This window comes from Heloderma suspectum, chromosome 14, assembly GCF_057233095.1.
Source record: "Heloderma suspectum isolate Gila_16-S chromosome 14, 16-S_ref, whole genome shotgun sequence".
In the NCBI taxonomy this organism is placed as follows: Eukaryota; Metazoa; Chordata; class Lepidosauria; order Squamata; family Helodermatidae; genus Heloderma; species Heloderma suspectum.
In genome coordinates, this window is record NC_139471.1 from 9,807,501 (window position 1) to 9,829,262 (window position 21,762).

At 45.8% G+C, this 21,762-nt stretch overlaps 1 protein-coding gene across 2 annotated transcripts in view; it reads right to left on the bottom strand.

The window, feature by feature from the left end:
- PBX3 (PBX homeobox 3) overlaps window positions 1-21,230 on the bottom strand; it is a 298,452-nt gene extending 277,222 nt beyond the window's left edge. For both annotated transcript variants that reach the window (XM_084820727.1, XM_084820726.1), the window contains exons 1-2: window positions 19,776-21,230; window positions 17,750-17,823 (exon numbers count right to left, since the gene is read on the bottom strand). In XM_084820727.1, coding sequence (XP_084676853.1) covers window positions 17,750-17,823; window positions 19,776-19,981 — 280 coding nt within the window. In that variant the 5' untranslated portion in view covers window positions 19,982-21,230. The remainder of the gene's footprint in view (window positions 1-17,749; window positions 17,824-19,775) is intronic.
- Between the last annotated feature and the right edge of the window lie 532 nt (window positions 21,231-21,762).

Sequence of the window (21,762 nt, forward strand, 5' to 3'; positions counted from 1 at the left end):
ATCGATAACACGTCAGTGGTCTAACAAGTGGCAAGCCAGTAAGAACTAATTCACAGCAAATTCGCTTCTGCTAACTGAGGGTGAAATTCACCCCAGCACAAGGCTGAAACCCCAGCTTAGCTTCTAAGCACAAGTCCCTCAAGCCTAGACTAAAACATCAGCATAAACACAGCAACATGCAGCCTGCAGGCCTGTGTCTGGCCCAGGAAGCGTTTTCGCCTACGAGCATTAGTAAGTTACTAGGCCTCATGGTAATAGAGAGCTTGGAATGGACATACCCCTTTGAAAGGTTTCTATCCTGACTTTCGACCGGCCTCCAAGGCAGCAGGAGTTATTGGCCACAATCCAATATTTAGCTTGTTAACAGCAAAAAAAGATTCCAAAGTCCAGAGACTCCCTACTTCCTCAGTTTCCACTGTTTACTGCACACATTCCCACCCAAGTTGTGTTTCCCACAATTAGAATAACAATTCCTCCAGAACTTGATAAAATACACGCAACGCAGTCACCATCTGTGGATTCCACACCTGCTGTCAGGCTGCATTCTTTGCATTTGCTACCTTCAGCTCTCCCCCTGTTCACCCCGCCCCCACCCCGAATATGTATTCCCCCACATTCCCAGTCGACTTCTGAAAAATAGGCAGTTGCCCTATGACAGGGGTGGGCAGATCTGGATCTACTGGTAGATCTCTGGGCAATTTGCAATAGATCAACAAAGATGGTTGTTTTCCAATTGTTTCACAATGACAACAACAACATGACTCTGCACATGCCCATACACACACACAGCAGGCAAATTGTACTGCTGAAATAAAGAAAGCTTGGGGTAACCAGGCAGCGCCAGTTCCAAACTTGGTGGGCCCCTGGGCAAGACATCCCCAATGGGTCCCCTCCCTTGGGGAGTCGACCTTCTCACCACCATTGTCACGAGCTGCTTTTGCTCTTCATCCTCTTTCTCACCATGGCTCCCACTTTCTTGCTTGCCGGGCAGAGCTCCAGGGAGCAAGGAGGCCGCGGCACGTCCTGCTCTTCCTGTTCATCACCGCTGTTGTCTGGCCAAAGCAAGAGGCAGGTGAACAAGCAGGTTGCAAAGGTGAAGAAGAGGAGCAACAGGGGGCCCCTACTGGGGTGTGGATCTTCAGCAGGTGCCTGTCCATGCCTACCTGTGATGCTGGCCCTGTGACCAGAAGTGGATGTGTGTGTGGAAGGACAGTATGCTCCATTCAGTTGTAATGCTCAAAACAAATGCCCAGGTGCAGAATTCTTCAATTCCAAGTGTGCGCTTTTTGTACCATGCCCCAGTTAGCGGATCTCAGTTTTCTAGTAAAAAAGTAAAGTATATCTCTTAAGCCTGTCCATCCCTGCCCTACAGAATCTGAACCCACAGTAGAGCACTAGTCTGCCCTGAAGGTGCCACGGGGCCCTGGTCAAGTTGCAACAGACTGACATGGCTACTGTCCTGCCGTATGTCCATGGAAACTGTCCTACTATATATGTACTACTGTCCTACCGTGAACTGTCCTGCCATATGCCCATGGCTACTTCCTGCCGTATGTCCATGGAAACTGTCCTACTATATATGTACTACTGTCCTACCGTGAACTGTCCTGCCATATGTCCATGGATACTTCCTGCCGTATGTCCATGGAAACTGTCCTACTATATATGTACTACTGTCCTACCGTAAACTGTCCTACTGTATGTCCATGGCTACTGTCTTACCATATGTCCATGGGAACTATCCTACTATATGTACTACTGTCCTACCATAAACTGTCCTACTGTATGTCCATGGCTACTGTCCTACCGTATGTCCATGGGAACATGCAAGTGTTCAGTTTGAATCATAAGCAAGTTTTGCAGAATACGTTCAACTCCGTATGCCAAAATTAGCTACATCTTCCCACTTGTGACATTTCTAATGAGTTGCTTGCCTGCACCTGCTTGTCGCTCCTACGGATCTCTGGATAAGACTATAACTCCCAGAATCCCAGACCATTGGCCATACTAGCTGGGGCCTATGGGAGTTGAAGTCCAAAACATCTGGAGAGATGTAGTGATGGACACCACTTTAGATGGCTTTAAAAGGAGATTGGACAAATTCCTGGAGGAGAAGGCTATCCATGGCTCCTTGGACTGATTACTATGTGCCACCTCCAGTATCAGAGGCAGTATGCCTATGTACACCACTTGCTGGGGAACATGGGTGGTAGGGTGCTGTTGTACTCATGTCCTGCTTATGGGTTTCCCGTGGGCAGCTGGTTGGCCACTGTGTGAACAGAATGCTGGACGAGATGGACCCTTGGTCTGATCCAGCAGGGCTCTTCTGATGTTCTTACGGCCTCCCAAGTGGCCTCCCACTGGTATACGGCCTAGTTCACACAAACAGCTGGAGAAGGTGGTTCCTGCGCTGAACCACTTCAGGCCGCCAGCAGGTAGGGAACAAGGTGAATTGTATGACTGAATTGTTTGTTTGCTTTAAACCAAAACAGAAAACTAGATGTCAGAAAGAAGTGTTGGGTGGGGTGGAGAAGAGTTCAAACCTGGCCACCTCCCCCATAGTGTATGCACATCAAACCTATTAGCACGGGAAGCATTCTGCTGTGCAAGTCCCCCACCTACAATCTGAAACAGAGCAGTCAAGTCATAGTTTTGACTTACTGCCTCACCTATCCTTAGTTCACACTAAGTCCAGGAGTCATAAGAACACAAGAACACAAGAGGAGCCCTGCTGGATCAGACCAAGGGTCCATCTAGTCCAGCATTCTGTTCACCCTGTCGACCAGGAACCCACAAGCAGGGCATGAGCACAACAGCACCTTCCTACCCATCTTCCCCAGCAACTGGAGTACAGAGGCATACTGCCCCTGATACTGGAGGTAGCACATAGCCAACAGGATTAGTGGCCATGGATAGCCTTCTCCTCCAGGAATTTGTCCAACTCCTTTTTCAAGCCATCCAATTGGATCAGGGAAGTGACCCTACAGCTGTTTGCATGCAACATTGGGCCGCCAACAAGGATACACCCTCCCTCATCACTAGCAAGAGAACAGGGTGGGGAGATAACATCCCCTCAATATTTCTAGTTCACTTTCAGTACAGGGTATTTACCTCTCCCCCTCCCGCCCGTCGCTGTCACCACACCCCTTTCTCTTTTAAATACCTGAAGTCAACAAAGGAAAGAAATACCACAGAGAGGAACTGATCGCTCTCACTCCATTTGAATAACAAGTGAAATCCTAAAAATACCACCACTGCATGCTGTTATGGACTGTATCACTCGGTTTTATAGTGACAGGAAGACTGTGCTATAATTTTTGAGAAAAACCCTGGCATAAAGTGCCATAAAGGCAACTGCTCCTGTAATGAATCACCTTATCGAGCACGCAATCATTTCCACAACTTTTCATGTTTGTATAATTTGTTCAAAAATGGTAATAAATACATCCTTGAAGTCAAGTTAAGAATCGGCCTACAATCTTGGGAGACTTGTTGAGAACAGGGGTAATGTAGGGGATAAGAGACCCAGCCAGGAAGACCTTGATCTCGTTTGCATCGCAACCACAATGCCACTTGTCTGGGAGCAAGCTAGGGATGTCAGAAAAATCCACAACAGAAACAAATGAGTTTGTATTTTTATGAATCTGACCCGCAGTTTCCGCAGCAGACCGGCCTTCCCCATCAGGGGACTTGTGGACCATTTTTCTAACCTTTGGGAATTTTCGCCGTATAAAAATACACTTTTTTTTTTTTAAAACTCAGCCGAAAATGCATTTCCTCTCATAGGCTAAAGAGTGAAAATGTGCATTTGGGGTGGGATTTGCACATTTTGTGGGAACTTGCATATTTGTGCAAATGCGAATTTGTGCAAATGCGGAATCTTAAAAAAAAGTCAAATTCTGTTGATGGGTGGATGACGGAATGAAAGGTGCCTGACACAAAACACAGAAGGACTGGATTTTACATCATCCGAACATCCCTAGCGCAAGTCCCACTGAACGCAATGGGATTTACTTTGGAGGAGATATGTATAGGATTCCAAAATCTATATAGTGTAATACCTTTTTTAGGCCAAACCAAAGATCACAAAAAATGTTCAAGCTTTCAAGATCTCCTGTAACATCTCCTGTAACATCTTGCTAACAGCAAGATGTTACAAAAAGCTGCTGAAGAGTGGGATAGAAATGCTTGAATGAATGAATGAATGAATGAATGAATAAAGGCAGGTTAGCGGAGGCTGACCAGATGTTGTAGTCAGGATGTCTACATGGTCAGAGCCTTAAGATGATATGGAGGAGGTGGGGCTGCAGACATTCAAATTGGACTCTGCCAGCTGAGATGATAGTTTTATATTTCAGTGCCTCCTAGGACCACTGGGAAGGAGAAATTAGCAGACAATTGTAAATCTTTCACTTTTGAAAATACAAACTCTGTTAACTCAAAACTGTCCCCATCCAGTGCGAACAAGACAAGTTACTTGGCTAGTGAAAAACAGAAGTAGAGATCAACTATGTAGTCTTTATATTAACAATGCTGGAGATAAATTTAGATGTTGTGCTAGGTAAAAAAAAAAAAAAGATGCAACAGAAGCCAAATTGGGTCTTTTTACCGAGTTGGAGGAGATGAACTTTCAGAGAATCAAGTTCCAGCTTCATTCTTTTCAAAGTTTTATTTTATTTTTTATTATTTTTTATTTTTATTATTGTTTATTCTTTCTTTTTATTATTTTGGCAGAGCCCAATATGTAACGCCTTGCCCAGTGAAGAAATCTGGAGATCTCAAAAGCTTGCACATTTTTTGGTGATTTTTTTAGTTGGCCTAATAACGGTATAAACTATATAGATTTTGGAATTTTTCTTATGGCCAGCATGACTGCCTTTATTATATATATATGTATATAGGATTATACCATAAGGTGACCTTAAGCAAACCAGCCTGAGAAGCAATATGAGATAATGCTGGATTCTTTTATAGGATTGCTAGGTTAGATTTATTATTTTTCCTGTGATTTTCTATCCCAAGGACAGCTTGCAAGATTAAAGCACAATACACATGCATCAAAACAAAGCAATGTTAAACAGGAGCAGTTAAAACCAAGCCCAATGTGGCAGATTAAAAGCCAATCACATCATGATGGCATCAAACTCACAAACTAAAGGCATGCTGTTAAAAAAAAGAAGCCTTCATTAAGCCTCCGAACACAAAAAGAGAAGGGCCCAAAAAAATCTCCTCAGAGAAAGTATTCATCAATCTGGGTGCCACCACTGAGAAGACCTTACTACAGGTACCCACCCATCTAACTTTATGTGGGGGTTGAATTGTTATAAGGAGTATGGAGAATGCAAGTCAAGTGCTCCGGACACTCAAAATGCAAGGCTGTATGCATATCTTGAGCAGAAAACCCACTGTGGATCCACACTTCCCCTTTCTGAACAGCCATACAAGCTTCCGCTCTGAATCAGGCGCAACTGGTTCTTCCTCTTCCAGCAGAAGCTGGCTGTGAAGAATGCTGATTGGCTGGCTCTTTTGGCGATCACAAAGCCACTCCCCACTCCCTCAGAAACGTTCGGAGTTTTTTAAAAAAGAGATACACCAAAGCGAACATTTAACTGGATAAACATGGCAGATGCCTGAAGAAGAAAACTTCAGAAGCCTGCCTGAAGCTTAAAGGGGTGGGGGGGGGGGTGAGAGATGAATTTCATGCTAGAGTCAGAGCAAAATACATCCATCAGTGAAAGCGGGGTGCAGCACAGCTCATCCTATGGTGGGAAAATCCACCCCCCACTCCCAAAGAGTGGGCACATCGGTACACAGCCGGTTATTGGGAGGAGGGCAATTTTATGTATTTATCAAAAAATCAGCAGCCACGTAAGTAGAAAAATGTCCTTCCTGAGCTCTGGAAGAATCCAGGTGACAGGTCATTTAAATACCACTGAGGCACTTGGATTTTTGGCCCCCCTCATTTTTAATACTGCTGCTCTTTCTACCACTATTAGCAGCCACACAATACTACTAGAAGGTTAAGCAAACACTACTGGATTATTTTGTACAGTGATGCTTTTGTGCTAGCATCACTGCACAAAATAATCACACACACACACACACACACGTTGATTAAAACACAGAATAATTTTCACCATTATTCCTTGTTTTAATCAATGGAGCCAGAAATTCAGTGTCTAAAATAGCCTGATAAGTAGACATGTATAGCCCTCAACAACATTATCCCTCAATTCGCATAGCAGAAGCAAGAAATCTTCCCTTCTACAATTACCTTTTCCATCTTTCTGCTTCTCTCTTCTGGTGGGAAAAGAACCTGGATGATGTTGCCAGCTGCTGGGAGCCAGAAGCCTTTGCCTCCCGTGCCCCCACCTAGCCATATTCTATCTGTGTGCGCAGGTATGTTACTTGTAAGGCCCTTTGAGGGCCGCTGAAAAATGGGGTACGGCTGTCTAGGGGCCATAGGACACTGCAGATCTCCTCCATCCTCGAATACAGAGCTCTGCCCTCAGAGGAAATCTGATCAAGGTCTCTCCAACCACCTCCACTCCACAGCTACCATGGAAAGCCCTGCAGCGGCTCTGACTTCAAGAGGGGGATAGAAAGGGAGGACAAGGACAAAGAGAGAGGAGAGGAGAGGAGAGGAGAGGAGAGGAGAGGAGAGGAGAGGAGAGGAGAGGAGAGGCGAGGCCATGGATCCGCCAGAACCACAGGCCTTTCAGCTCCCATCCCTGCCCCCACCAAGGTAGGTGAGTTAGATAGGCTCAGAGGAGCCAGGGAAGATGTTTCAGGAGTGGCAAAATGTCTTCCGTTCACCCAAGTCCAAGTCAGTAACCCAGTTGCCAAATTCTGTACTAACTATAGGAGGACGGTGCTGTAAAGGGTATGGTCCCAGGGCATAGTCCGAAGGCCCATGAGCTGAAGCTAAGCAGGTCTGGGTCTGGTCAGTGCTTGGAGGGGAGACCACCTGGGAACCACATGTAGGCACCTTGAGTTCCACAGTGGAAGAAAGGTGGGATATAAATGTAACAACTGAAATAAAAATAAATACAATAAAAAGGAGGTGTTTATTTGTATTTATTATTACAATTAGTAAGTTTAGAGGCAGTGTGGTGTAGTGGCTAGAGTGTTGGATTGGGAGCTGGGAGATCTGGGTTCTAGTCCCCACTCGGCCATGGAAGCTCACGGGGTGACTTTGGGCCAGTCACAGACTCTCAGCCCAACCCACCTCACAGGGTTGTTGTTGTGAGGATAAAATGGAGAGGAGGAGGATAATGCAAGCCGCCTTGGGTTCCTTGCAAGAGGAAAAAAGGCGGGGTATAAATGCAATAAATAAATAAATAAAATCCCATCTTTTTTCTCTTGCAAGGAGCCCAAGGCGGCTTACATGGACCTCCTCCTCTCCACTGTATCCTCACAACAACCCTGTGAGGGAAGTTAGAACTCGGATCTCCCAAGTCCAATACTCTAACCACTACACCACAGCAGCTCTCTTTGGCCAGCATCTCAAGTCAGAGACAAATTCAAGTCCCTCAGAGTTCCTAGGACCCACTCTATTTTATGCATGAGGTTTCCCCTTCATTGCATTGACCCCCTAACCTGCATTAATACAGCCAAGGCAGGTCATAAAACAAGAAGTATTCCTCATTGAGCCTTTTTTGTTAAAGCGATTATACAGTAGCTCAGACACGAACAGTTGCTAAACCAAAAGCTACTTCTGACAAGGGGATAATTTCTGTGGGCATTAGTCACAGTTCACTCTTACCCAAATCCAAAATGCTTTTATTTAAAATGTAGCAAAAACGTTTCTGACCAGAAAGAAAGAAGGGGGTGGGGGGAAGCAACATGGCTTTGATGAATAAGACTCCTTCGAGCCATTTTACCCTGTAGGCTTTAGTAAGGGCACAACACCCCCAAATTCACTGTGACAGACATGTGCCAATCATACTACTAGTGATAGATCTAGAAGCCTTTGATTTCCCTGTTCTGGTAGAGTATAGTACCCATGTACAGTTAAAATAAAATGGTCAGTTGCCATTTAACATGAGACAGAGTAAAATCCTCCACTTTCTTGGATGTGAAAGGATACACACACAGTGGATCCAGAATGTGCATCTGCAAGAGGAAAGGCTCTGCTTATGGTCTGTCCACCCAAATTTGGGCAGTTCCTCTGCCCATACACACCACAACTCACCCCATGTAGCAGGGCCTCCCCGCCTCTCTGGGCCACTTCGCACGACAGAGCGGGCTCATCGAGGATGACTGAACCCATGACGAGCCACGGTGCGTGCTAGGTAGGTGCAACCACTGTGATGAATATGAATACGCAACCCCCATTCGGGGCCATCGCGGGTTGCAGTGTGTCCCCCGAACTCGGCCATCGTGGGGTACTCCAGGGCTAAACAGTTCTCACATAACCCTTCTACTAACAGAGCCTCACACTGCTATAACCAGGCACACAGCTTTTACCAAAGGTCAAAAAGGAAAGAAAACAAAACACTCTCAACCACCTGATGGAACTGAGATAAACCTCTTCACACACACACACACACACACTCAAAGGTATCTACACAGTTTGGCCACAGGCCCCCAAAACAATGGGACCCACACACACGCAAACTTTTATGGGATGAATGGTTCCACAAAAGTGGGGAGGGGGGATTTCAGAACACCTTTAATTCTTCTGAACTAGAAAGATAGCAACACCAGAAGCTGCCTCATGAGGCATCAGACCGTTGGTCCATCTAGTCCAGGATTGTCAGCGCTGACAGGACTGGCTCTTCAGGATTTCAGGCAGGAGTTTTTCCTGGCTTACCTGGAGGTAGAACCTGGGACCATCTGCATACAAAGCAGATGCTCTCTACCACTGAGCTACGGCCACTCCCTAGAGAGGCATCAGCCCTTCATTTCCTAGGTATTAAAGGTGTAACACACACAAAGGTTCAAGCCTTCACACACTAAGCAGACCCAGAAGAACAGCAAGACACTATGTATACATATGCACATGCCCCGATTTGGGCCAAAAGGTAACTCATAAACGTATAAATAAGTAAAGACATGCACATCCACATCCTTGTCTTTCTTCCTTCTTTGCACACCAATGTTCCAAAGGCCACAGAGCCCGCAAACACCAAAGCAGAAGTGGCCACTGGAGACAGGAGCATCCAAGCTAAATCAGGAAGTCTGTTTCCTGACTCATCTGTGTGGCGACATCCCATTGCCATGCAAGCACGGCAGTGATATTCCACACTCTTCTGTGCACTAATCCACAAGCATTGGAACGCAGACTTTCACTCAGGATGCCCTTGCTCGCAACAGATTTTTTTTAACACGTCAACCCTGAAAGCCACATTCGCATTCCTCTACCACATTCCTTTTCTGGAAAATAAATAAAAACGCATGGGCAATGTAACAGCTCTTTCCTAAACTATGGAAAGCATCTGTCGGAATTGCTTACCGATTCACAGGGGAACCCCCCACCCAACCCGCAAAAATGGGGTAGAAAAAAGCTCCAGGCCTAATTTACCAAGGTACCTGCAGCTACTTTGAGTCTCCTTTGTTTTAGTGGCACTCTTGAAATCAAACCCTTGTCGTGTTCAGTTCAAAAGCAAAACCAACAGATCAGCACCAGCCCTACAGTTACCCATTTCAAGGCTCCGGTGCAGAAGGGTTCTGCTGTACTGCATCACACGGTACAGATCTTGGGGCACATGTCCACACGCGTGCGTGCGTGCACGTGCGCGCGCGTGCGTGCGTGTGTGTGTGAGAGAGAGAGCCAGAGAGAGAGAATGAGAGAGAGAGAGGAGAAGGAGGAGGAGAGGGATATGCCACCAAATACAAGATAGCACTTTCCTTTTTCTAAACGTACTGTGAGAGGAACACAAAGGAATTCTTCACGTTCACTGTCTCCCATTTGATCAATTAATATTCAGAGAAAGTCTCTAACATGAAGTTTAAATAATCATAAAAGGAAAAAAGGGGGAGGATAAGAGAAGAACCACCAATGTTCTAGAAGCTTCTCCAGACCTTTCAATCAATTTTATTTATATGCAAAACCAAGAGAAACTCAGGAAAAAACACACACACACACACACACAGCTCTTCCTGATGCTAAAGCTCTCAATTTACTGACAGGCAAATGGCTTCATGCTGCCACTTAATCTCATTTCTTGCATAATGCCCTCTAATTAGCATATCAAAGTGAATTAATACTTCTAGGGCATTAGCAATGGGAAAAAATCTGCTCCAGGCTTCACAATAGCAGTTAAGCAAGAGCCAAGAAATCCTCAAAAAACACCCCAAACCACTTTGCATTGCAAAACTGTCCCATTTATTTATCCTCTCTCCCTCTAAACACTTTTACCGCACACTGTTTTACTACTGTTCACCAAACAAAATGATAATTGCCAAAAGTTACCAGCATCTGTAAGGGCCCCGCATAGAATCTTAATTTAGATTGCATGGGAAGAGGATCTTGAGATGGATGGTTTTTGTTTCATGTCTGCCAAAACATAGAACTAAAGCAAGTTTTTGCAAGTAAAAGAAAGGACAAGCAATTTCATTCTTGTAGGATACTTGGCACGCGCGCGCGCGCGCACACACACACACACACACACACACAGCCCAACACATACATGTGGAAAACCACCTGCTGGACAGCAAAGATAAAATATACAGGTTGAAGGATAATACAAAGCATGACAAGAGACTGAGACCTACAAAGAAGCACCCCATCCCTACTGATCTGCTGGTTGAACAACACCCTTTTTATCCTTTATTCCAGAGTTATATTAGCCAGCAGCTGAAGGTGCATTTTCCTTTCAGCAGGGGAGCAAACACAGCTGCTGAAGCCAACTGAGGTACAGCTGCAGGAGCAAGGATAGACTTGAGTCTCTGCTCTGCAACATTTCTGGTATCAAACCTGGTTAGCGATACACCTTGCAAGATCAGTGGATTAAATCGCGTCTGCTCTGAAAGCAATGCTTTATTTCCAACAGAAGACAATTGAGCTCTCGGAACCTATGCTGTCATAAGCAGCCAACGGAGGAGATCTGGTCACTCCGCATTGCTACACAGAGCGGAAGAGCCCCATCATTTATACAGGAAAATATGTATGTCTATATAAATAAATAAATAAATCACAGCAGCTAGAAATACAGCCTAAGCAGGAAGATGATGATACTGAAGTTCAGAGGTTTGCGACATGTCTGGGTTGTGCGTTTTTTTCTCCCCAGGAGTTGAGCCATAAGGATGAAGTTTTGATGACAGAATGTTAAATTTGCAAAGTTATTTATGTCTAACTCCCCCGCCCCTAGTCTTTCAGAAGAACACATGTAGCATCTTTTGAGAAAGAACATAAGAAATTCAGAGCGTTTCAGCCTCATACTTCATTTGCCTCCATATGCAACTGACTATATGTCGCAGAGATAACACTGTGGAAGGGCAGCAATGTCCAGCTGAAAAGCGTAATTTATCAGTTTGGTTGATGAACTACTCCTTCCCTTATTTATTTATTTTTTGCAATGACAAGTGCAACAACAACAGGAACAGGAAGCGCGAGGGCCAACAGAAACTGAAATTGTTTAATTAACTATTGATGCAAGTTATTTATTCCATTCATACCGAAGAGATACAAATTGCCAACCAGAGGAATACAAATGGGACAAAAGGTCAGCCTGATGGTTCATAAAGAAAAAAAAAAAGTGGGTGGATGGGCAGAATGCCAGGCAAGTTTTATCGGCGCTATGATGATCACCTGGATAAGTGAATGGCATTAAAAATCACTGGGGTTCCACCAAAACATTATCTTCATTGCGTCAATGTACTGTAACATCTATGTCACTTTCAATCAGTGATATGGAAGGGGGCTGAGGATAAGGGAGAGGAAGGAAACGACTAAAGTCTAGATTTATGTAAAGTTGTCGATATACACACCTATTAGTCATCCCTCGTTATTCAGCTAGCCCTCGTCTCGGAGGCTTGAAATGCAACACAGGCAGAAGAGCCATCAGACAATCCAAAAGTAGATAAATATTCCATGCTGACCATTTTGTAATGTATAAAGCCAAGCCATTCCGAAGTTTGAAACCCTGGTAATTTTGTCATTGGTAGGGTTCCAATAGATGCTTTTCCAGCCATTTGCAGTTTAAGCTGAACAAGAGTCATGTAATATTCACAGCCTGGAAATGGACATTTCTCATCCAGAGATAGAGAAATTAAGTTGACAAATTTATCAAAACCTGTACAGCAAAGGCCGGCCCTAGACACTACCTACCAGTAACATTAATTCGGTTTTTATTTGTTGCATGAGAGAGATGCAAGTTAGAACAAACATCAGAGAAATATACTGGATGACAGCTCAATAATCCGTTTAAAATATTTTAAAATATGCAAGGCTATTTCAGTGTCAAGAAGCAAATTAAGGCTCCTTTTTTAAAAGGGGGGGAGGAGGGGGAGAAAAAGGAACACAGAGACTGAGTTAGTATCGACAAGCCATTCTGATGATATCTTATAGGTTCAAGGAGAGGAAGAAAATTGCCAGGAAAAAAAAAAGAGAGAGGAAGAGAAAGAGATCCCTGCTAATCAAATTGATGCTTATTTGGGGCTTCAATACAAAGTCCTCTGGCAAAGGGGCTGTGCAGTAACAGGTCTTTTACAATCAAGTATTGAAAGAATTGGGATGATGGGTCTAATACTTCGTGGTTTAAAAAAAAAGGGGGGATGAGAAAAGCCAATAATAGGTGTTAGACAATAAGGATGGTTAGACATGTGGAAAGCAAACAAATTCAAACATGGTAGAAAATCACTAGAGGAGTAGCATTTGGGCTTCCATGGGTTGGGGGGGGGGGGCTAAGTGAAAGATGGAATTATTTCCTTCATTTGGACTAGCAGAGAAAAACACCAACCACGGTGTGATCTTGTCTCTCTCTTTTTTAGCTTCTAGCAGAATATTTCTATTCTATTATTATTTTGCTGCCAATAAAATGGTAGCTGTGCCAGTGTGCAAATATGCAAAGTTTACAGTAAACTAACTCAAGCAGTTCCTTTACTCTGTTTAGGTGGTGTGGAAGCTTATTCCTTATTTGCAAAGTCTTGATACAAAAGGGAAGCATTCAGGTCTTGCTCTGTTTGGTCTTATCCTGACTAGCCTGGATAGCTAGCCTGGTGGAAGCAAGGAGGATTCAAGAGCCAGTCCTTGGACATCCATATGGAGCTCAGCCGCACCGCGATAACGAAACGTTAGCAGCAGAGTGGCGTTGCACGGCTAGTTACAGCAGCAGAAATTCAAACCAAAAGTTTCTGCAGATGTAAGAAACAGCAAGACATTTTACTCTATCTTTAACTTTACTTCACATGTGTGAGTGTGGTGTTTATGTTGAATGGGGAAACAAAAAAGTTTTTGACATCTTGAAGTAGACAAATGAAGTCTTTGGACGTTTTAAGTCATAATTTCTTTTCTCTCCCCTATCACCTCTTGTGGGGAAAAAAGAATTCAAAAATTGTTCATCCAGCAAAGCAGGTCTCTCCCTCCCCTTCCGTGGACACTTCCTACAGCCGAGAAGTTCATTAAGTTTTATGATCTTCCCAAGTCAGTCCCTGCTTATAAGCCTCACAAAGGCCACAAATCCGGCAAGGCATCGTGTATGCTGTTAGGAGTTACTAGTGAATGAATGCGATTCAGGGTTGCAGTGGCATTAAATTAGGGTTTGGTTGGCAGCTGTCATATTTGACTCCTTTAAGAGGCACACACATATTTCTCTCTTTTGCACTCCTACAAGCACACACATATTCACATGAAAAAAATGTGGGACATACAAGTCACATATCAGCTCAGAATCCAGTCATACAGCACTCTGCCGGGAAACAGCAGTTACTTGTTTTAGAGACCATCAGAATGAACGTACTCTCCTTTTAGCTTAATATAAATACATGTGCCTCAAGCCAGAAGCTGGGGTGATCAAAATAGGAACCCCTTAAACCAGAAGTAGTAACAGACAAAACAACATCAACATGACAGCATAAGCTTGTAGGAGGAGAAAAAGATAGATGCGCATGGGAAGGTACAACGTATCAGCTATGCACAAAGCAGAGAACTTTAGATTTCCGATGACATTCAAAAAGAAACAGTACAGAATAATAAGAAAACTAGAACACAACAGGAGAGGTCTATTACTGGAAGAGTCCCAAGATTTTATGACTGTACTAAAAACAAATAGAAAATGTTTTGAGACATCTAGTAGTTTGGGCAGCCTCTAGGAATACCTAGATATTGGTATGGGGAACGGAAGATAATTTAGGGCCGTTGCTTATATTCCCTGCACTTCAGCAACAACAATAAAAACAACACACTGGTTTTTAAAAAAGAAAAGAAAAGCATCCCTATAAAATTAGAAACAGATGAATTCTTCTGAATGCAGCGAGTGCAACAAATTGAAAGCAACACCTATTTATTGCAGAAGATCCTAATGAGTGGAATGCACCTGCCCTGACCCTAGAAGAGATATATATTTAGACCTACAGTTGTTTGATAGGCAATACTCCAAATGAGAAAGAAAAGAAAAGAAAGATATATATATGACGTGGTTCACAGTCTTGTGGGCAAACTCATCACCGGCTACACAGAGCTCCAATTATCCACAAAAGTAAAAAGAACGTATTTCAAATTGAGGCATACCACCATAGCCACAACTCGAACGGACAAACCTAAAAATACAGTTTTAGGCTAGGGTACAGATGTGCCTCCCTTTCCCCACTTCCAAACCTTGCTTCTCCACTTTTCCCTTCAAATGTGTAGAGGAAGTTATCATGCTTATTTTCTCCATGAGAAAGAAAACCGAAAGAAGGAAAATGCTTCTCTTTCATTACTCCACATTTTTTGTGGAGGGGAAAAAACAGTAATAATAGAAAAGTGTTAGCAGACAGTTGCAAGTGCCTAGAGTTACTGGGGTCAACTCACGCAATAACATAGTGGTACATGCAAGTGCGGGCAGGGACTCCATCCCTTGAAAAGCCCCTTCCCCCAAAGTCTTTATCCTGGAAGTTCAGAACTTGCATGGAAACAGATGAGAGTATTTAAAAAAAAAAACCAAGCGAATGCAAAACATATATACATGCAAATGATGGTCATGCAGAGGAAATCAGAAGGAAGAGGTCCTAACGCTAATCAGGGCATGGAAAAGGGGAGTGGAAATAGTATCCCCCCCCCCTTCCACAGTAAGACAATGCAATACAAGATATGCAAGAATGTGCTTTCACGCTTCCCTTGCTAATGTGAGCTCAGCCATTTCATCTCAAATGGGCGATCCTGAATAAGAGTTCCCCTATAAAAATTGTGGGGGGTGGGGAGATGGGTTTTTCCTCCATCAATCACTCAACATATCAATCCCAGCACTCCCAAAGCTTCTTGGACTGGGAAGGATTGTGCTTCTTGCCAGATGGACAAGACTGCCTGTGGTTATTATGCCTCCACTCTTTCATGGGGAAAAGAGACAGCATCTTAACTGATGGCCAGAATCACCAAGTCTTCCAAATCAGACACAGGCTTGTCACTTATCAGCCTCCCTTTTCTCCGAAAGGAGCCACAGTGTGAGAGAACACCCTGGGCCAGCAAGGCCTCGGCCCTGAAAAGGACTTTCTCTTCTTCCGGACTCACCTTTGACACGCAGACGACTACACTTTCTTTCAACTAGCAAGGCTTAAGCTGCCCACAAAGAAAAGATCACAGGGACCCAGGGGCCTGCTTTCACTGAAATCTGCCTGCTGCAAGACATCAAAGGCCATCAGCTCGGAGCCAAAAAGTTTAGAAATAAACCAACACTGGAAAGGGGGGGTGCCAGTGTCCGAGGCACACTTGTGGGGGAGAAGTCCTTCTCCTTATCTAGCGTACTACAAAACACAACACAGAATCAATCTTCATATCCACAATGCAGTCAGTGCTCAGTGCTCAGCTGACAGCCCAAGAACAGAAGTAGGATCCCAATCCCCAGAAAGAAGCTGGCCATCAGGGAGTACAAAACTGGCTGAGAACCAGCCTTTTTCTGCTACTCAGCTCCAAACGTTTAAATACACTGATTCAGTAATAACAAATGAACTATTAGTGCATGGTGTTCGCCTTCAACTAGAAGGCACAGTTTAGAGTTCAGGGTGAAGTATCAAAGAATCAAGTGGAGTATCAAAGAAACCAAGACGTTATGGAGTTGGGTTACAGGGCAAGCGCTCCCGCGGCACAAAACATCACAGGACACTTCCTAGATTTTCCTCCTTGTAGCTTGAATGCAGTCAAGGGTGGTTTACAATCAGTGACTTCTCATCCCCCTGCCCCAATAATGTCCCTAGGTGTTAAGTATGGGCACGGAGAAAGACAAGGTGTTTTTATCAGCTATTAAGGTATCATCTTAAAAATCAGGTTAGCAGCTTCTTGATGGCAGAATGGTTTGAAGCATTTTTAAAGGGACTGCTGTGCAGAAAATTAAAGACAGACTTTGCTTTACACAAAGCGCTACACTTTGTACGAAGTGCTACACACAAGTATTGGCACAAGCTGTCACCCGTTTGGCTCTACTCTATAGATCCTACATATAACACACGCACACACACCCCTTATTCCAGCGTTTCCATTATAATCCTGCAACCAAATGGAAAGGCCTCTTCAGACATGTCAACCCTTGCAACACTGACCAAGTCCTTTGGTGTCCTATGTAGGTCAACAAATACAAGTTCTGTAAGACACATGCAAACAGCAACCCTTTGAAGTCAAGAAGTCCCATATAGACGCTAAGCACTGCCCGTTGCAAGTCAAATTTCTGGAGGGGCACTTTTAACTCCAAGGTATGAGATCTTTGCCAGCTGAATTCTGAACCTATGTGATGTTTACATCATATGGCCCCAATAGCCGAGAAGAATGTTTTGAGGCTCTTGACCTTCATTCAATATGAAAACACACTGTGGATCACCCTGTTAGCCTCAGATCTGCAAGATACGTTATACAGCTTAAGTGCTTTCTTTTGGACATATTTGCAGAAGCCAGAGTGTCTGGAGGAACGTATCTGCAGAAAGACATACCAATGTGCATACAATCATTATTTCCTCCTGTATAAAGATTTGCAAAACACACACACACACACACGCACACAGAGCATTTCTGAAGACCGGTAGTTTTCCTACAAAATGTGGGAGCTTACAGCCATTGACCGAACCCCTCAGGTTACGTAGATGCTAGTAACCGCCAAGATCAAAACACAGGAGCGGCCCAAACAAGTTGCCAGCTCTGTCGTCTCTCAGTCTCTCGCACAGAGGGGCCACTGGCTGTAATTGGCTTCTCCCGTCTCTTGCATTGCTTCTTTAAGAAGCAGATACTCTAAACAAGGCAGAGAAGGAGGGGAAGGAAAGAAAGAAAGCCGGGTCCTTGCTGTTATTCCCCCCTCTCCAATTGCAGCCAGAGGGGGGAATTCACCCTGAATGGTGACACACTACCATTTTCATTTACATTTCATTTTGCAGCAAGATTATGAATTGTAAAAATATATATAAATCCTTCTTGATGGATCACATTCTCCCCTACCTCCCAACCCAAAGATCAGAAGCAGAGAAGGAGGCGATGATCAAAGATGGCTGCGGTTCCCAAAACAGCTCTCCAGGAGCTGACTGAGAGAAGTATATTGCAATGTTTACCTATTGGGGGTCGGGGGGGGGGGGGAGAGAGAGAGAGAAAGAGTTCATTTCCGAAGCTGTGTAACTTGTGGTCTCCTACCTGTTTTCTCTTTGATTTCACAGAGGACACTGAACAAAGCCGGCTTCATTCTGTGGCAGTTCAGTGCATGCTTTCTGCAAAACAAAAGATAACACACAGTAAAGAAAAAAAAAAGATATTAGCACAATCTATTTGACAACATGGCAGCTTTCTTTAAAAAAGAGGGGGGGGGCTCATTTGTAATTAGAGTCCTTTGCTTTTTTTCTGTCCTTGCATTCTGATCCATGCAAAAGGAATTACTAGTAAAGGTGGCTATAAGAGACTAAAACCCGGGGTACAGCTCATGCTGAGGGAAGAAGGGCAACAGGAGAGATCCCACTGTGGACAGAGGAAGGAGAAAGGTGAGGCTGTTTGAACTTAAAGCCTGCAAACTCGGGGTGGAGGTGGGGAAGAGAGGGTCAACTGCCTTCCTTCTCCTTCACATCAGTGAAGCAAAGAGTGAGTGACAAGACGAACACCCAGGAAACCCTGCCTGGCACTTGCAGCCAGGAAGGGATGCCCAGGAGAAGTTTGGATTGCTTGGTTTTCTTTCTTTCAAATAATAATAACAATAACAATAATAATAATATCGGGGTTTGTTGTTGTTTTGTTTTTGAAACGCAGGAGCCTCATGTGAAAATTTCCTGCCATTTCTTCAGGTGCATAAATCACAGCTTGTCAAAGCTTTCCAATCCCGACATCATCAAGCCTGATTTATGAAAGGAGAGGGGACTTCCAGAGTTCAACTACACGCTTTGTTTTGTATTTACTGCGATTTATACATTTTATTTCAAAAGGGGGAGGGGGAAGAAAAGAGAGTGAAGGGGGGGAACCTGTCTCTCCCAACCTTCCTCACCCAGCCAGCAATGTTTGCTCAATCTTTATAAACAACAACAAACAACGACAAATCCCTGAGATCAAGACCACTTTGGGCATGTCCAAAGCGCCTAGAAGTTCACACACCTCTCCCAAAGAAAAACAGGCAATGTTCGGAACAGCACAGGGCGGCAAAAGGGGATCCTTCTCCTATCCTTCAGTGTGTGTGGGGGGGAACCCTCCGAAGAAAAGAAAAGCTGCGAGCAGCAGCCTAGAAAATAGAGGGTGAGAGAGAGAAGGGGATAAAAACAACAACACCACCCAAACATCTGCACAGGTTTGTGGCTCTCTGGGATTCAGACCTACATCCCATGGCTGGATTTTTGAGGGGGAGAAAGAAGGGGGGAAATAAAAACACCACCCAAACATCTGAACAGGTGTTACTCTCTGGCATTCAGACCTACATCCCATGACTGGATTTGGGGGGGGGGGGAGAAGGGGGGGAATAAAAACGCCACTCAAACATCTGCACAGGTTTGTGGCTCTCTGGGATTCAGACCTACATCCCATGGCTGGATTTTGGGGGGGGAGAAAGAAGGGGGGAAATAAAAACGCCACCCAAACATCTGCACAGGTTTGTGGCTCTCTGGGATTCAGACCTACATCCCATGGCTGGATTTTTGAGGGTTAGAAAGAAGGGGGGAAATAAAAACGCCACCCAAACATCTGCACAGGTGTGTGGCTCTCTGGCATTCAGACCTACATCCCATGGCTGGATTTTTGGGGGGGAGAAAGAAGGGGGGAAATAAAAACGCCACCCAAACATCTGCACAGGTGTGTGGCTCTCTGGCATTCAGACCTACATCCCATGGCTGGATTTTTGGGGGGGAGAAAGAAGGGGGGAAATAAAAACGCCACCCAAACATCTGCACAGGTGTGTGGCTCTCTGGCATTCAGCCCGACTGAGCTTTCGCTTTTTGGAGGGGGAGATTTTCGGGGGCGTGTGCGCAGTCCCTCCTCCGGCATGAAGAGGCTTGCCCCCGTCGCAAGGACCGGCGGTCCCAGCAGGAGACAGCGAGGAGCGAGCCACGACCAGCACCGAGCCGGGCACATCCACACGCACACGACACGCACACGCATTCCGGGGAGACGAGCGGGGGGGGGGGGGGAGAGAGAGAGAGAGAGAGAGAGAGAGAGAGAGAGAGAGAGAGCCGGTTTGAATGAGACCAACTTTGCTTGCGCCTCATCCAAGCTCTGGTCCGTGATGGTCATGATCTGGTGGAGGATGTCGCCGATGTCCTGCTTGCGGCCGTCGCCGCCGCCGTCGCCGCCGCCGTCGTGTCCGTGGGGAGGCGGCAGAGCCATGCCCCCCTGCACCGAGTGGCCGGCCAGGTTCACGCCGGCGAGCGTCTGCAGCATCCTGGACTGCTCGTCCATGCCTCCTACCGCAGCCCAATCGATGCGCGCGGGGAAGCGGGCGGCAGAAGCCGAAGGAGCGGCGGGCGCCGGAGAGGAGGAGGAAGAGAAGGAGGGGAAGGAGGGGAAGGGGACGGAGGAGGGAGGGGAGAGAGGGGGGAGAGGGGCGCGCTCCGCGCTCACAAGGAGGTTTTGTGCCTGGGGGGGGGAAAGGCGAGGAGAAAATGCAAGGCGACCTCCGGCTCCTCCAGCGGATCTCAGCCCCTGCTGCTCTCGTGAGTAGGAAGGAGGGCGAGGGAGGGGGGGGGGCACCAGGGCTGGATCTCTGACCGGCTCTCCGCTGCTTATTCCACGCTCCCTTCCGCTTTCCAGAGCGCTAAATCACCCGCTCCTTCAGTTGCAATCTCCTTTCATCACGGAACGTTTGCGCTTGGGGTCCGCGGCCTCGCTCAGGTGTCCGCCCGCAGTTTTCGTTCCTTTCGGGACAGATCTTCAGGCAAAGCCGGTTTTAGATTTTAATTCGCAGTGCTAGTATTTCCTTTTTTTTGGGGGGGGGGGCTGGTTGTTCCGAGGGGGTGTGTGGAGGAGGAGGAGGAGGAGGAAAAAGAAGAAGAAGAAAAAGTTACTTGCTTGTTTGTGTCTTTTCCCTGACTTGTCTTTGTTGTTATTGTCGGGGTGTTGTTGCTTTTTTTCTCCCCCCCCCCCCCTCGCTCCTCTGAAAGCCCTTTCTTTTCTTGGGAGAAAAGCGGACAGGAGGGGAAATGGTACAAATGAAAAGAAAGAAAAGAAGAAGAAGAGCGAGGAAAAAACTGCTCCCAAATCCTTAAAAAAGTTACGAGCGTGGCACCCGGCGAGGAATAATCATGATTTTGAAAAATCACAACAAATCAAGCAGGCGCCCCCAGCCCCTAATTGCAACGTTTTAAAAAAAGAAAATGGTAGCCAAGAAAACGCAGCTGGTGCTGGGGGGGGGGGGGATATGATTGTCCTTTTCCCCCTTTTCGGGAAAAAAAAAAAACGAAGGGGAAAAAAAAAAACCACCATAAAAAGCGATCCACTGTCTGTCTTGTCTGTGCAACGGGTAGATAAAAGAGCAGCAAAAAAAAAAAAAAAGGGGGGGGGAGTTTCGACTTCTGCAAAAGAAAAGAGCGGATTTTTTTTTTTTTTTTTGAAAGAGGGAAAGTAAAAAAAAGTGGGGAAAAAAGAAAAAAAATTAATTACACACTCTCTGCAAAGCAATGTGCAAAAATATCAGCCAGCTGGAATTTATGAGCCCAGGAGCTTAGTGACTGTGTGTGTTTTATGTTGTTTGATGGCCGCTTTGGTGAGGGATTGACAGCCTGCCAATGCCACTCACTCACCCTGCAAACGTGTCACCCTGCGAAGGAGGAGAGAAGCAGAGAGAGGGACTAGAAGGGACGGGAGAGCCGGCTGGGGCCACGCCCCTCCCCCGGACGCCCCCTCCCCCCTCCAGCCAGCCGCCCCAAGCCACGCCCCTCGGGGGTCCACGCTCTGAGAGCCCGCCCCCCCGGCCGCGAGCCCCGCCCCCTCGGAACTTCTGGCTGCTGCCTGCGTCCGAAGCAGCCCTCTTCTTTTTCTCTCCCCATCTTCCAGCTGTGGCCTCTTTGCCCCTCCCCCAGACACAGCTGGTTTCTTGGAGGTCTGGCCGCCCCCCCCCCGCTGCTGCTGCTTATTTTAAAACTCTCCCACCGATCTCAGCAGGGCTGATTTCCTAGGATGGGGGCTTCAGCACCCCTCGGCGAGCCGTCGCTGGCCCCCGCAAGAACGCCTCCCCGGAGCAG